The sequence below is a fragment of the Gastrolobium bilobum genome, unplaced genomic scaffold (assembly GCF_033153095.1).
Source record: "Gastrolobium bilobum isolate Gb01-03AN ecotype WA unplaced genomic scaffold, APGP_CSIRO_Gbil_v1 utg2187, whole genome shotgun sequence".
NCBI classification, from domain to species: Eukaryota; Viridiplantae; Streptophyta; class Magnoliopsida; order Fabales; family Fabaceae; genus Gastrolobium; species Gastrolobium bilobum.
In genome coordinates, this window is record NW_026896557.1 from 129,207 (window position 1) to 144,181 (window position 14,975).

Below are 14,975 nucleotides of genomic sequence, written 5' to 3' on the forward strand. Positions count from 1 at the left end.
TAACTTTTTTTTAAACTTTTTTTTTTAGCTTTAACTTATAAGTAATTTTTAACTTAGAGAAAAAGACAGAAATGTTTAATTCATTACCAAAATGTTTTATAGGGTTGCTAGCTATTGTGCCACTTACAGGCACAAGCAAGTTTTTTTAGGAATAATATATGTAACCATAACGAACCGCCTTTGATTTCCTTATAACAAGCTTTGCCCATTTCCAAATTAGTTGTTTATTTTATTTCACATGTGATTCGCGGAGCATGCCATCAACACAGATTTCATTTCCCAGTCATTTCTAGGGTAATCACTTCCATACATTAGATTTTAATGGCTAAAAGGAAAGAGGAAAATGAAGTAGAAATTATATCCCAGTCATCTAAAACTATGGTAGATAATCAATTAGCTAAATCACTATATTATTGATAAAACATCTTCCAGTCAGGAAAATTATCCGTACACAAATCTGTAAAACAAGGGAAGATGAGAGATGAAAAATGCTTTGAATGCTGCTCAGCTACATGTTGGATGTTGGAGGTAAGACAAGGCATCTTTGCATCCTACACTTGCCACCAGTTATGAACGCTATACCGTTCATATGGCGTATTTATTTTTAGCCTGTTTGTCAAACTTCTTTGCATCGTCCTGGAGAAAATACCAATACAGGTAATCAATAAATACAAATAAGATAAATTTGCAACAATACAAATGCAAAAGCACCCAGATAGTTCTACTTACATGAAATATAAAGCCAATGGTCTCATTATAATCAAGAAACTCCTTCCACTGTTTTCCAATGCTCACCTTCAAAAATTTTAATTTCGACGTTCCTCATGATGTCAGAAGAATTTGAGAGAAGATTTAAACAGTCATAAGCACGAGCACACAAAGACCCTCACCCATAGACCAAAAATTATATATTTATAGAACTGTCCATTGCTAATATTCAGTGTAATGACCAAGTTCAAGAGTGAAGTATATAGAACTATCACAACATACATATATAGCATAATTACACATTCCTTCAACTACTAGCAGAACAACTGACAAATTTCCTAAGGCAAAAAGAAGTGAAAACTTTTCATTTAAATTACTCATGAACCGTGAATATCTGCTATTTGAACTGTGATATATAACAGCAACAATAACAAGAGTGGGCCTCAATGGTTCTCATTCATATGAACCATCTAGTTCCTCCTTATTTTGAGTGCAATTCACATAACAAACAGACCAAGGAGCACCCTTTCGTTGGCATAATCATAATTTTATTGCTTAACATCAAGATAAATACTCCCCCACGAACTTTTTAATAGAAAATCAAGAACTAAAATTCCTACGCTCCATCTCACCCATAGTTATCAAATGCGGTTTGCGGCATGTCGTGGCCAACCCCGAAAACGCTACAGCTTTATAGCGGGTTGGAAAATAGCGGAATAGATATATGACATAAATAATGACAAAAAGAAACATTTTTTAAAGGCTCGCAGAGATAGCAAAAGTGACGGATAGAGACGCGGATAGACTAAAAAACCCTTAAATTTTTTCGGTTACACACTTAAATTTAGAACAAAATTGACATTTTGCCTTATGACAACAATATGGCCGCAAATGCGATCGCAATGGCAGCTATTGCTTTCCGGTGCGGCGCGGTTTCTTGCGGCGAGGCACCGCAACGCCCATACGGCGCGGATCGCGGCACTATTAACTACTATGATCTCACCCTAACCTAAAAAGAATGTTACCTGAGCAGGTTCATTTGTAGCGTTCTTAGTCCAAAGAGCAATTTTTTCCTGCCTACCTCTGACATTCACAACTGCTCCGCAAATTTCATCTCCGTGATCAAATTGTTCTCCAATCATTGCCAACAACTTGAGTTTAACAACAAAAATATAGAGTATCATTAGTTTTACCACAAAGCAATTACAAAATCAATGCCCTCAACGTTTATAACATGACAGATTCTATCTAAAGAATACCGTGTATAACCAACTGGTATCAGATTTTCCCCTAGAAAAGGTAACAGTCCATTTCCCACCATTAGCGCAGATGGGGTGCTCCCATTTTGGCTCAATCTTATCCTTGAAACAATGGAAGTCTGCTCCCACAGCCAACTTGCTTGGATGGTGTAAGTTATTATAAATGCTGAAAGAATCAAAAAAGAAAGCACAAGAAACCATTTTATTTATTTGTTTATTTACTTAAAGAACCATGAAATGTTACAGAAACGAGACATGAGAAAGAAACAATCTTGTTTGGACCCAGAAAGAAGTTAAGGGAGAAAAGAAGAGAAGAAAGGGAAAAGATTGAAGCTTGACCTCCAAAACTGCTCAACGGTGGAGAAGGTGTAGATGGGTCGGATTGAACTGCCCCAAGCAGCTTGCTTGGTCTTGGCTGAAGGGTTATCGAACCAGAAAGTCCATGAATTCTCGAGAGGGTGATGAGGTTGCCGGACAAGGGTTGCCGGAGGCTTGGAAGTGGCGGAGGAATCGTCGTCGTCGAGGATCTCTCCGTCTTCGAGGTCGTCGTTGTCGTCGAGAACCCTAGGGTTATTGCTGATTTGGTCGTCGGTGATGCTAGATTTTGGGGTATCTTCCACAGCCATTTTTTTCTCTCTCTCTCACTTTTTTCCTTTCTTTCTTTCTTGCACTTTCTCTGTCTCAACTCACGTATCGATGGATTTCACTGATTTGGCGTTTTTATTCAGAAGCAATACAACCAGAACTTACGGGCTGGGTTAGTTTTCAAGGCCCATACTTGTAATATTATTTTAATTTTTAAATTATTACTTATTTTACTGGATAATATTTGTGCCTCATTTGATTTAAAGTTAGTAGTCTCCTCCTATGAGACTACTATTTCTCTTAAAGTTAATACAATATTTTGATATGTTACAATGGGCGAATACAGTTATGTAGATACCAAAAGAACACATCTCAATTAATCTCCTTGAGATATCATTATCATTGTGGTCTGCTGTGATATTTTGCTGGTGTTGCCTTCTATAGAGGTGGAATTTATCTGTTGCTTTATTTATTCGAGTTAAGATTATTTTTTCTCGGTATAAATTATGGTAAGAAGTATTTTTATTTTTACTGTGGAAAAACTCTGTCTATCACAAACACATTTTTATCAGGATCCATCAACGGATCCGAGTGAATATGTATCTTTCTGCCACAGCTGCAGAAAAATAAAACTTATGAATTATTCTCTCAATATTTATTGTTGATCCAATTTATATCTAGCTTTCTACTTCATTAGATATTTAAGTCATTAGATGCAACTAAAGTAATGATTAAAATTTGATATATAAGACTTCTTATTCCTATGACAATGTAAAAATAATTTGTTCCTATTTATTTATTCATACCTGGATTTGGTTGTAATCCATCAATTTTTTCATGTGTAAATGATAATTGAAGTTTTAAGAGTAAACTTAAAAACCACATTATTTTTTTAATAAATTTTAGGGATAAAATGTTATACCTATTTTTTTTATAGATACTCTACTTACTCCTCTTTAACATCATTAAATGAATAATGATCATTTGAAATTACAATCTAATAGTGTTGGAGAAAAGGCAGTATAATAGACAAGAAAAAAAAAAGCATAACATCTTATCCCAAAATTTTATCATGAAATTAATTTTTCAAAATTACAAACCAATTACTAAACCTATCTTTTTCCAACGATTTTCATCATTAACTTTGTCTTTTTATGTTATTGATTTTAATCTTTTACAAGAACATATACAATGACCTTTTAAAGCTTTAAAGAACTAAATTAGTAACAAAAACTTTTAAGAACACAAACAAATTAGAAATTGTGATACTAATTCATCCAATATTCATTACTTCTAGAGCAAAAGGCAACACCGCCTAGAAAAGCTGTTTTTATGCAAACCATGACCCTAAATGATATTTGAAAGGGTCAAGGATTGGTTAGCATCCAGTTCCAAATGGAATAATCATAAAGCCAGCACCAGAACAAACACATTTTGTCAGCAAACATAAAATAGCAAATATTATCAGCAACGCACAAACGAAGCATGTAACTATTATTTTGTATAAAAAAAATTTCAACAGCTTCTTAGTTTTTAGCGCTCATTAAGCAAGTAAACTTAGACTCCAGGAATTGGATATTGAGAAGTAAGAGCTTCAACTTTCCTACGCAATTCTGAAACCTTATCTCCCAAAGGGAATTCAGGAGATGCTACAAACTTCAAAAAATCTTGGACCTTTGTTCCTGAGACCAAACTCTTGGCTTCAAGACTTATCTGCACACCTTCATGAATGAAGTCTGCAATCAGTGCAAATTCTTTCTCACCGAGTCCTCTTGTTGTCATTGCAGGTGAACCGATGCGAATGCCTCCCGGAACTAGGGCACTCTTGTCACCTTTTGTAATTAGCACATGTCAGTGATAATCGAACATAAATATCACAAGGAATAAGCAAAAATGGCAGACTAAATGAATACACAGCAAGCAGCAAGTGTCTCACCAGGTACTGAATTTTTGTTGAGGGTTATAGAAGCCATATCAAGAATTTTCTCCACCCGAGCACCATCAATACCCTAATGGATGTGATGCGGATTAATATGAAATATAGCCAAGGTGATAAAAAGGATCATACATCAATATGCAAAATCATGTCTTTTCACATTAAAAAGCATGCCAGAAATTTACATTGCACTGCAAGTGTTAGGAACCCAAAACAGATTCGAAGTTTTCAGAGGGAGAGATGAGAAAAACAGAAAAAGGAAAAGAGAAAGAATGCTTTCATATTGTTTACTAAATTACAAAGAACAAGAAGGAAAATTCTCCTTCCAAAGACTTCTCTTTCACAAAAGAGAAAATTCCCCCTTTATGCAAGAGAGCTAATGCAATGATGACAAATCATAATGCCCACTCTTCTACCCTCTCCTCCTATTTAAGCTAATTCCCCACATCTACAACTTTACCTGCATGAGAATTTCATGTAATCAACTACTCTAATTATCAACTACTCTAATTATCAACTACTCTAATTAACAACTCTCTGGTTCTATCAGTAAGTTTATGAGAAAGTTGACATTCATACATTATTTCTATAATAGGTTTGGGGAGGGGGAAAAAACGAGGGAACTAAGCATTTTATTCTGACTAAAAACAAAAAAGAATAGCAAGAAGCTTACAGACGGCCTCAAATCGACAAGAACCAGGTGATTATCACTACCACCAGAAACCAGTTTATAACCATGCTCGATTAACCGATTAGCAAGAGCTCTACAGTTAGCGACCACCTGCAGGATGGTAGTTTTATCAGTGTCACTGTTATGAAGTGACATATGCCCAACTCTAACCAATGATGAAAAGGGATATTGATATACCTGGTTTTGGTAAATTTTAAATTCCGGAGACTGGGCATGCTTCAAGCAAACTGCTAGTCCTCCAATTGTGTGGTTGTGAGGACCCCCCTGGATAATTCAACATTATATAAAAATCACAAACTAGGAAGGTATAGTAGAAAAATGCATCTGACTCCATAAGTACATAGGATGCCACACACTTCTTCTCAATCAGGATAGTTAAACGAGAACTAATTAGAGGACATTGCTAATTTACCTGTAGGCCAGGAAAAACAGCATTGTTAATGGCAGACTCCAGATCAACTCCATGCACGGAATCTTTCTTGAAGAATATCATACCACCCCTTGGACCTCTCAAAGACTGGAGGAAAATATGAAACGGATTAATTCACACGTAAATTACTTCTCAGTTTCAAGTAAACATAGCATTATGTTTTTACAAAAGTAAACGCAAATTCCTCTTCTCTCTTTCAGTTTGAAGACAGATATCAAGCGCAACATAGAAATATCTCAAGGCAAACCTTGTGAGTTGTGGTGGTCACAATATCACAAAACTCGAAGGGATTAGCAAGCACAGATGCAGCAACAAGCCCACTTATGTGAGCCATATCCATCATAAGAAAAGCACCTACTTCATCTGCAATCTTCCCATGCATAAAAGATAATAATTAGCTTTTTGCCAAGAAAAAATCACATAATATAGAGATTAGATCATGATCAAGATATACTTCCAGAAAATACCTAAGTACATAACATACTTTTAAGTACATAACATACTTTTCTCATGCGAGGATAGTCAATGTCTCGAGGATAAGCACTAGCACCAGCAATAATAAGTTTTGGTCGGAAGAGATTAGCTGTTTTCTCCAGCATATCATAATCAATAAAACCTGTTGTGATTCCAAAGTGGGTTAAAAATGGTTATATCACAAATTAGACAATATATCTAACAAATTCAATGACAAAACAAACACCTGTTGATTCATCAAGTCGATAAGGCATAGATTCAAAATAAATTGATGTGCCTGATACACGTCTTTTAGGTGTCATGAAGCCATGGGACAAATGTCCCCCATGAGGCAAGTCCAGGCCCTAGTAACATAGCATTATATATTACAACAACCACATAATAGACTGCCATTTTGGAATAGTCAAAATCAAATGATTGAGAAGTGGTTTACCATTATTCGATCATGCGGTTTAAGAATTGCAGTGTATGCTGCAAAATTAGCTGGGGAACCAGATAATGGTTGAACATTAACACCCCACTCATTTCTATCAACATGAAATGCAGCCAGTGCTCTTTCTTGACACAGGGTTTCGAGCACATCAATGTACTCATTGCCACCATAGTACCTTGCATGTGTAATGAGACTCCAATAAATGAAATTGCAGAAGCAGAAAAGGAAGGAAGAATTTAGAAAAATTCTCATTTTTTTGAGAAAAAGTAAAAAATCATTTACCTTTTACCCGGCAGTCCTTCTGAGTACTTGTTTGTAAGGCATGAACCAACTGCTTCCATCACTGCTCTAGATGTAAAATTCTCAGAAGCAATAAGCTCAAGACTTTTAAATTGTCGCTCCTTTTCCTTTTCAATAATTGCACGAACCTCAGGATCAGCTTCACTCAAGCCATAGTCCAGGAAGCTACTTCCATTACCTGATATTTGCAATTGCATGTGTTTCCATAGACAAAAAAGATCATCCATCAGGCATAAATTTAAATATTTGTATACTGTATTCAGTATATATTGATATAATGATATCAACCAAACCAGAGAAGAGAGTACAGTAACAAATATTCCAAAGCTGTTTTATTATCATGAAAGAGATTTGCTCAACCATAAGTTAATATACAGTTGTTGACATTGTCATACTTATATTACTTGATGTTAAATGCCACATAACAAGATATCTAGAATGAACATTGAAGGAAGAACAAAGAATGAGAAGATCAAATAATCAGAAATAAAAAATAAAAAAAGGAATCTTTCTATCCCACCAAATTGCATGTTACAGTTTAGCAGCTGCAGTTGTATTCCATTGGTAGATACAAAAACAAAACAGAAAACCTCAAGAATGTTGCTTGGGAAGCTTCGCACTTGTTTTACATACAACTATCTTAGAAATTTAGAGGTTTCTAGCAACCTCAATTATTCAGAAGAAAAAAAAAACGCTAGCCCTTCACACATGATAATTTTTCAATTAGATGGTAAACTACTGTTACCTCCAATTTCAGGCACAGAGAAAGACAAAGATGATGGCTTCCCAGTGACTAAATTTCCTTCAACATGAGATGCTTTGCATGGCTTCACATTGTAGAACCTTACTTGAGGGATAAATCCATTACTGCTATACCCTTCTGCATGGAAATTCAGCCCCTTGGTCCAAACAGGTTGTTGCAAAGAACCCATCATTGCAACTCCAGTACACGCTTGCATCCTTGTCTTATGAATTTATGAGTCAGTGCTACACCGCTCCCTACATGGTTCATAATTCATCGTGCAATAAAATTAATATGACAGATTAATACATCAAAATACAGCTACAGATTGTTTTCTTGAAAGTGTATAATAGTTTTGAACAAACAAATGTACTATTCTAAGTGCTATTACTTTTCTGTCATATTAAAATCAAAGGAATAAAGGATATCAGCAGAACAATATTAGCAGCAGCACAAGCACTGTTAAATACCACTCTCACCCTAACGGAATTCAATTTCTAAAGCCAAACATCTCGTGAAAATAAAAATAAAAAATACTAATAACTTAAAAAATTCCTGGCTTCCATCTCCTATATCTCACGAACTTATTCAAAGACTTCAATTATTCTACAATGACCAAAAAAAAAATAAAAAAAATTACAAAACAGAAGTCTGTATTTTTTATTTTTTTTGCCCCTGTGCTTTGGCTCTTTACTCTTACTGGTCACAGTTCAAACTTGAAAACCCTGAAAATCACGTGTCAGCAAGTTCTGCTTTTCGAAACGTGAACACCATAAAAATTCAATCTTTACCCTGTCCTTCAACAACAACAATCTTTCACCATGTGAAATTATTATACCCACCAAGGAATACTGAATATGAAAGCAAAATAAAGACGGAATTTTTTAATATACCATCTACACCCACTCAATAAAAACAACAACCCATGAAAATCAACTTGAGCCTTACCCTTATATTTTTCGGAAAGAGGTTGTTTATGGTGAAAAAAGCAGAGAAAGAGGTAGTGAGTGAGCAGTGAGGAGGGAAAGCAGAACACAAAAACAGAAACAATAAGGGAGAGACAGTAACAGCGGCGCGCAACCAATCCGTGTGGTGTGGTCTATTAGCGCTGCTGCATAAATAATTAAATAATATATATTAAAAAAAATGCGCGTGAGAATATAAAATTGTGTCATTTTAAGAAAGAGTAAGATAAAAATAAAGGAAAGAGAGTTGAAAAAAATAAAATAAAGGTGTGAGTCTCACTTCTTTGTAAGAGTAAAATGACATAAATTCTGTCATTTAAAAGAATAAATACTTTTCTCATAAATATAACACAGAACTTATTTAAAAGGGAAAGGACTTTAAATTAAAAGCGGAAAATAAATAAATTATTTCTTATAACATATAAAAAAAAAAAAAAAAGTGGATGAAACTTATTAAAAAGAAGATAGAATGAAAAAAAAGGATTTCATTGATTTTTTAACGTGTTATATGATATAATTTATCTCATTTTCAGTTAAAAATCCTTGTTATGATTTTATATTTATTATACATCAGAATATAATCCGTTCAAGTTTAATAATCATCGAGAGTGATTTGTTTTAAATGTTTAATTGGTAAATTTCTCTTTATTTTAAACTTTTATTTACCACAAGAATCACTATATGAATAATTGTTTATTTAAATCAATATATTGATAATTACTATTCTTGTTTATAATTAAATATAATATTTTTGTTAATGACTTTTTAATCACACTTAAGAGCCACCATTTCAACTTTTTTATTTTTTATTTTTTCACTAAGTCTTTGGATTTTTTGTATCAAAGAATTTCAAATTATATGACATACGTTGTCATGACACTGATGTTTTTGGTTAATCAAGAGACTCTGACCGCATTTTTTAGAGTTAGAATTTTATTGCTCTCTATAAAGGGGCAATAACACACCCAACCTGATGCATTATTATGACCAAAACATAACATATTTTTAGAATGATAAACACTTTTTTCACAAATAATAAATTCTATTTTCTTTAAATGAAAACGTTAACCAAACTAATAAAAGAGAAGTAGAAATATAATACTGTAAGAAAATTATTACCTTATCTTATAACCATAAGGATTGTGGAACCCATATTTTTTTTTGTTTTTTTGAAAACAAGTGTAAATCCTACCATCTTTATCTTTATAACATAACTTATAACTTAACAACTTTTAATTGATCGGCTATTTTCATAAGAAGCTTATCTGTATTATTATATAAAAAGGAATTCCTGACTTTTATCTTTAATTTTTTTTTTAAATTGTGGTTTTTAATTCTGCATTAAAGGTAAATATAAAAAATAAAATTATAGAGAAATATGCGTAATTTGAATGTAGATTTGCTTGATTAAATAAGATAAACAAAAGTAGAATAATAAAAAAAGGTAATGAAAATAATACATACAATTATGACTTAAGATTAGAAAATATATTTTACTTTGCACAAAATAGGTGGAAAACAAGTGTTTTATTTCAAATTCACCAATTGTTTACCTTCTAGTGTCCAACTCCTCAACTAAGCAAAAGGACACAGATAAATTTATTTTATTTTGGGTGAAAACTGAAAAATACAGATATTTTTCTACCAAGTTTTTATTTTTTCAGCCAATCAAGGGAGAGTGATAAAACTCCATCCTCACCACCGGTGGATTCTTTTCTTAGTCAAGATATCGCATAATTCTTCTTTAATTTTAAGGGGTCATCCTCATACAACTTCCCTTGGCTAGAACCGAATTAGATTCGCTTTTTTAAGAAAAAAAAGTGTTTTCTCAACCATTAACAATCTACATCAATTGCATTATTGCATACCAACAAAAATCATAGCTGAACCTTTTTCATTGCTTTTTGCCAAAAGCACATATTCGTCTAATGGAAGAGAGAAACAATGGATAATGATTTGATTGCTAGATAAGATATTTAAATTGTCATGACAGTATTGATATTCATAATCCAGATAAACCAGTTTGTAGCCACATAATTTCATATACAATTTACATAGACTCCAGGACCAAATTATTTCATACTGTATTTTTTTTTATTTTTTTTTTGTATTAGGTGGGAGGAAACACGGGAAAGGTGGGTTGGGGACCTTGTGGTGGCTATCCACTAACAAAACAACATCAGCAGAAGATGTGTTTCATTCAACATGGGAAAGACCCCCGCCAGTTTCAGAACGTGTCCTACAAAAGAATTAGTCAACTATAACTTTAGCAATCGCAATGTACAAAAGCATGCAATCTTATGGAAAGAAAAAAAAAATGATGGGGTGAGGGGGGAAATGAAAGAGAAATATGTGTGTTCCTGGGATGCACATGCATGAGGCAACTATGCTTCATATGGATCTCAAATGGATCATGTAAGCAACATTGAGCAAACACTATGACCAAGAAATGGATTTAAACAATTGGAATTCTTTCAGAGGATTAAAACAACTAATTGCCGGAGTTATATATAAACTAAAATCAATGAGCTTGCTGAAGACAATTTCTAGAGGGCAATTATTTGCTAATAGGACAAGGACTTATATGTTGCAATTAAGCAAAGATGGGGATTAAAAATGCCTAATGTGGAGAATTCAACATCGTTGTTCTGTATCCACACTGAAAGGAAATTAGACTTCACACATGCTAGCCTCCTTGATGCAAACAATATAGATGAATGTCTTGGAAGGATATAAAAAAAAATGATAATAAGATAATGTCAAGGGTTCAATACTTACTTGTGGTCAGAAGGATTTGGCATAAGTTCATAAACAATAGTGGCAACAACGTCCCTTTTTAACTACACAATCAACAACAAAAGTTAATAGTCTGACTAGACTATAAACAACCAGTAACACTGAATTTAGCAGTTAAACTACCTGAGTGGCTTCGCCTTTAAAGCCAATATAGTGTATTTTAGTTGTGTCACCTCCAAAATTGTCAGGAAAATGCAACGTAATATTTGCCACACTTTGAAATTTAGAATATCTAGTCAAAAGGATCAATACATTACAACGATGGCAGAAATACAAGAAAACTCCAATGACACAAAGCAGTAGTGCCCTTAATTATTGATAGTATGTAAATATACTACATTAATACCACATATGAAATGCATAACATACATGTATTACGGCCTTATTGAATAATTCACAATATTTTCACGCATAAGTGTTTGTAGACAAGGCCAATGTGATTATGAACTAACTAAAATGAGAAGTAGGTAATGATTACCTTGTCTGGTATTCCAATACTCCTTGCATATTCTCAACCAACTCCCATTCCTTGAAGAAATAAAAATCCAAGTTTCATACAAGTTGTGGTGTTGCAATTGTCAAGTAATTCCTTGAAAACTTTAAGAGAAACTATACCTGAATGGCTTGCATGCTTTGTGCATCTGAAAAGTCAATGCCATCTCGATTGATGAACCTAATTCAAGTTGGAAGTGTTCAGCCTTTTATGTAAGAGAATATTTGCAATAAAAAGAATTATAGTAATTGAATATTCAATTAAGTCAAGTTTATACAAATTTTATTTTCCAAAGTATAACATATTATACAGAGGTGGTATTGAGTCTACAGACTATAAAGGGGATACTGAGAAAATAGACGAAATACACCATTGTTAGTCCAAACACAAACTGCATTACCCTTGAGGGAAAGTAAGTAATAGGCAAGAGGTGGATAAACATCTATTGTTAATTTCCTCTTTCATCTCACAACCTTTCCTCTTGAGGTTCAATCCCAGTGGCAGTGCATTTACAAAAAGAGCAAAAAATAAATAAATAAAGGTTTACTCATAATAAAAGGCACAAGAAAGTTCTCTTGGTACAAGCATTTACTAAGATAAAAAAGGGGCAGCCTAGTGCTATAAAGCTCCCGTTATATGCTGGGTCCAAAGAAGGGTCATACCTATTGTGTGGGTCTATAATAGGCAGGCTTCCCTTGCTTTTTCAAGAGGCTAATTACATGAATCAAATTTGTGACTTCATGGTCACATGGCGACAACACCAAGCATTTACTAAGATTTTTAAATTATTTTCCTTGATTTCCAAGGGAGAATATAATTAAATCAATCATACAACAAGCAACAGAGGATACCATTATGCAAGCTAAACACACGAGCGTCAAACAACATAGAATATTGGGGAAAAGGATGACCAAGAAGATGGTAATCAAAAATAAGTTTGTGTCACATGAATAATCCACATACATTTCACAGGCTGGACTTGGGGTTTTGGGGGGGGGGGGGGGGCGGGGGGGGGAATGTACCACAATCATCAGAGAATCAAAGATGATAAATGTCATAGAAGAAATGTTTCAAATAGTAAAATGGTAAAGCAACACACATTTAAAACCCAGTTGTTGTCAAAGTCAAACACAAACCAAAAATTAGAGTTGCACAGGCTTGTACTTTTCTCAGAACTTAAAACATAATTACTTTCGAGAATTTCTACCAAAAGTCACTAATAAAAATGTCAGTCAAATAGAACAAAGCTTCTTCAAAACAACGACAACTTACGCTCTCATCTTTGAAGGACTTGTTCCATCAGCTCCACCAACTATGGATATGCTCTTAATTTTGACATCTGAAGTGAATCTATATCAGACAGAAGCAGAAAAAGTTCTGTAAGAACGTATAAGACCAGTGTGCTAAATAGAAAATGGAAAATGTTAGTAAGTCATTGTAATTACTGTTTTTAGCAGAAAGCTGATCATACAAAATTTCAAGGTTGGCAACATAGGGTGAAAGCTATACGATGAAAGGAAGCATAATTCAAGACATATCACACACAAATATTATGCAGTTCTGTCCAATTTTCAAGAGAACTTTCTTTATTCACGATAAAGTATATCAATATTCTATTTGATAACTCTTATCCAAAAAACAATCCATTTCATAAACCTTGCCTTGCTAAGTTCCAAATATTTTCAATATATTAGAATTGGGTAGTATACAGGCACTGAGCTGTCTCATATAAAAATTAACTTATACACACATTAAAGATAAACTCACTCTTACACTTCATGCATCTAGGGTTAGCAGCTAAATTATACACGCATTTTAAACCTAGATGATTTCATTATCAAACAAGAATTTATTTAATACACCTATGTTTTTCAAAAAACAGACACAACACTATCATAATTTTGGTAGGGTGAAATTAAATTCAGAATTAGCTGTTACATGCATTGACAAGATTACAAACTTGAATCTTTACAATAAGCTTTTGTAAAGGAGAAATTGAACTGATAATACTACCAAAAACATGCAGGTTGTTAATCAAGGAGTTGAAAATATTTCTCGGCCTTCTAGATCATCAAAATAGAAGTTATCTGAAAAATGAAAAATACCATGGACAATTCCACCCAGTTTATTCAATATGTCATGTATCCCAACATATAGCAGATTAAAATAAAGAAAAGTCAGTTCAAAATGTAGCCAGTAGAAAAAAACTTACGGAATAAATACAAGTAACTCAGGATCACCCTCATTGCTCTCCAAGTGGTCCTGTTGAGGCCAAGAGGGCCAAAGAGGATATATTATTATAGGTTAAAGACCAAACTGCAGAAACAATGAATCTTAAAATTTCATATCTAACAACAAAAGTAACTTGAAAAAATGGGGTAGTTCATCACAAAACCGGACTAAACTGGATTGCTGAATATATTACCCCAGAAGAATTCAGACGGTCTTCCCAAGCTTTGAAAACTGATTTAACACTGCCTGGAGTTGCCTCATTCAAAGCTGATACCTGAAAAAAAAAAAAAATAGATTTTTAAATTATGATTATATTTTTTCAATTAAAATAATATTGAGAATACATGTATTTCATAAGCATTCTTAGAGATATATTCAAGTTCAAATATGCACCTAAAGAACCACACTAAAAGCTAACATCATCAAAAAAACAAAAACCTTGGAGAGGTCGATGTGCTTGTAGAGAGACCAGTCAGAGGAACAATCATGGTCTTCGCAACTGTGGTCATGTAAGCACGCCATCTTCTAATTCTTCGCTCGTTTCACACTCAGCTCTCGCGCAACGCAAATGATAATTCCGCGATTCCTTTGTCTTCGATTTGGGTTACCTTACCACACCAGCACCGTTTCACACATCAGTAAAACGACACACAACCTCTTCCGTTTGTTTCCTTTTCGATATTTATAATAAATAAACGACAAGCGTATTCATAATTCATTAATCTCATTATCTGAAAACATTGCGAACAAAAGTAGCCATTTGATTTTCCATTATTCTTCGTATATTAAATTAAATTTTTATTTCTTAAAAGCATTTTTTAAATAATTTATTTTGTACGTTTATTGTTTTTCAAAATCAATATACATTGCTTTTAACTTCTTTTTCATTTTAAATATTTTTTTACTTTTTTTTCATATTTTATATATATTT

At 33.5% G+C, this 14,975-nt stretch overlaps 3 protein-coding genes across 3 annotated transcripts; all 3 read right to left on the bottom strand.

The window, feature by feature from the left end:
- Positions 1 to 281: 281 nt before the first annotated feature.
- On the bottom strand, positions 282 to 2,647 carry LOC133300528 (eukaryotic translation initiation factor 4E-1-like). The gene is made up of 5 exons (XM_061500086.1): positions 2,307 to 2,647; positions 1,968 to 2,133; positions 1,734 to 1,859; positions 730 to 795; positions 282 to 636 (listed from the first exon to the last, which is right to left on the bottom strand). Exons 1-5 carry the CDS (start codon positions 2,591 to 2,593, stop codon positions 586 to 588), a joined length of 696 nt encoding a protein of 231 aa, XP_061356070.1. The 5' UTR covers positions 2,594 to 2,647; the 3' UTR covers positions 282 to 585.
- Positions 2,648 to 3,840: 1,193 nt separating this feature from the next.
- Positions 3,841 to 8,643, bottom strand: LOC133300539 (serine hydroxymethyltransferase 3, chloroplastic). Its single transcript, XM_061500097.1, has 12 exons — positions 8,507 to 8,643; positions 7,562 to 7,815; positions 6,799 to 6,994; positions 6,517 to 6,691; positions 6,310 to 6,427; positions 6,113 to 6,225; positions 5,857 to 5,979; positions 5,592 to 5,696; positions 5,357 to 5,443; positions 5,162 to 5,269; positions 4,489 to 4,561; positions 3,841 to 4,384 (listed from the first exon to the last, which is right to left on the bottom strand). Exons 2-12 carry the CDS (start codon positions 7,773 to 7,775, stop codon positions 4,110 to 4,112), a joined length of 1,587 nt encoding a protein of 528 aa, XP_061356081.1. The 5' UTR covers positions 7,776 to 7,815; positions 8,507 to 8,643; the 3' UTR covers positions 3,841 to 4,109.
- A 1,832-nt stretch (positions 8,644 to 10,475) lies between these two features.
- Positions 10,476 to 14,673, bottom strand: LOC133300541 (uncharacterized). The gene is made up of 9 exons (XM_061500101.1): positions 14,483 to 14,673; positions 14,238 to 14,318; positions 14,025 to 14,074; positions 13,085 to 13,162; positions 11,935 to 11,992; positions 11,798 to 11,847; positions 11,443 to 11,551; positions 11,302 to 11,363; positions 10,476 to 10,762 (listed from the first exon to the last, which is right to left on the bottom strand). The coding sequence occupies exons 1-9, from the start codon at positions 14,564 to 14,566 to the stop codon at positions 10,720 to 10,722; spliced, it is 615 nt and encodes a 204-aa protein (XP_061356085.1). The 5' UTR covers positions 14,567 to 14,673; the 3' UTR covers positions 10,476 to 10,719.
- Positions 14,674 to 14,975: the final 302 nt, after the last annotated feature.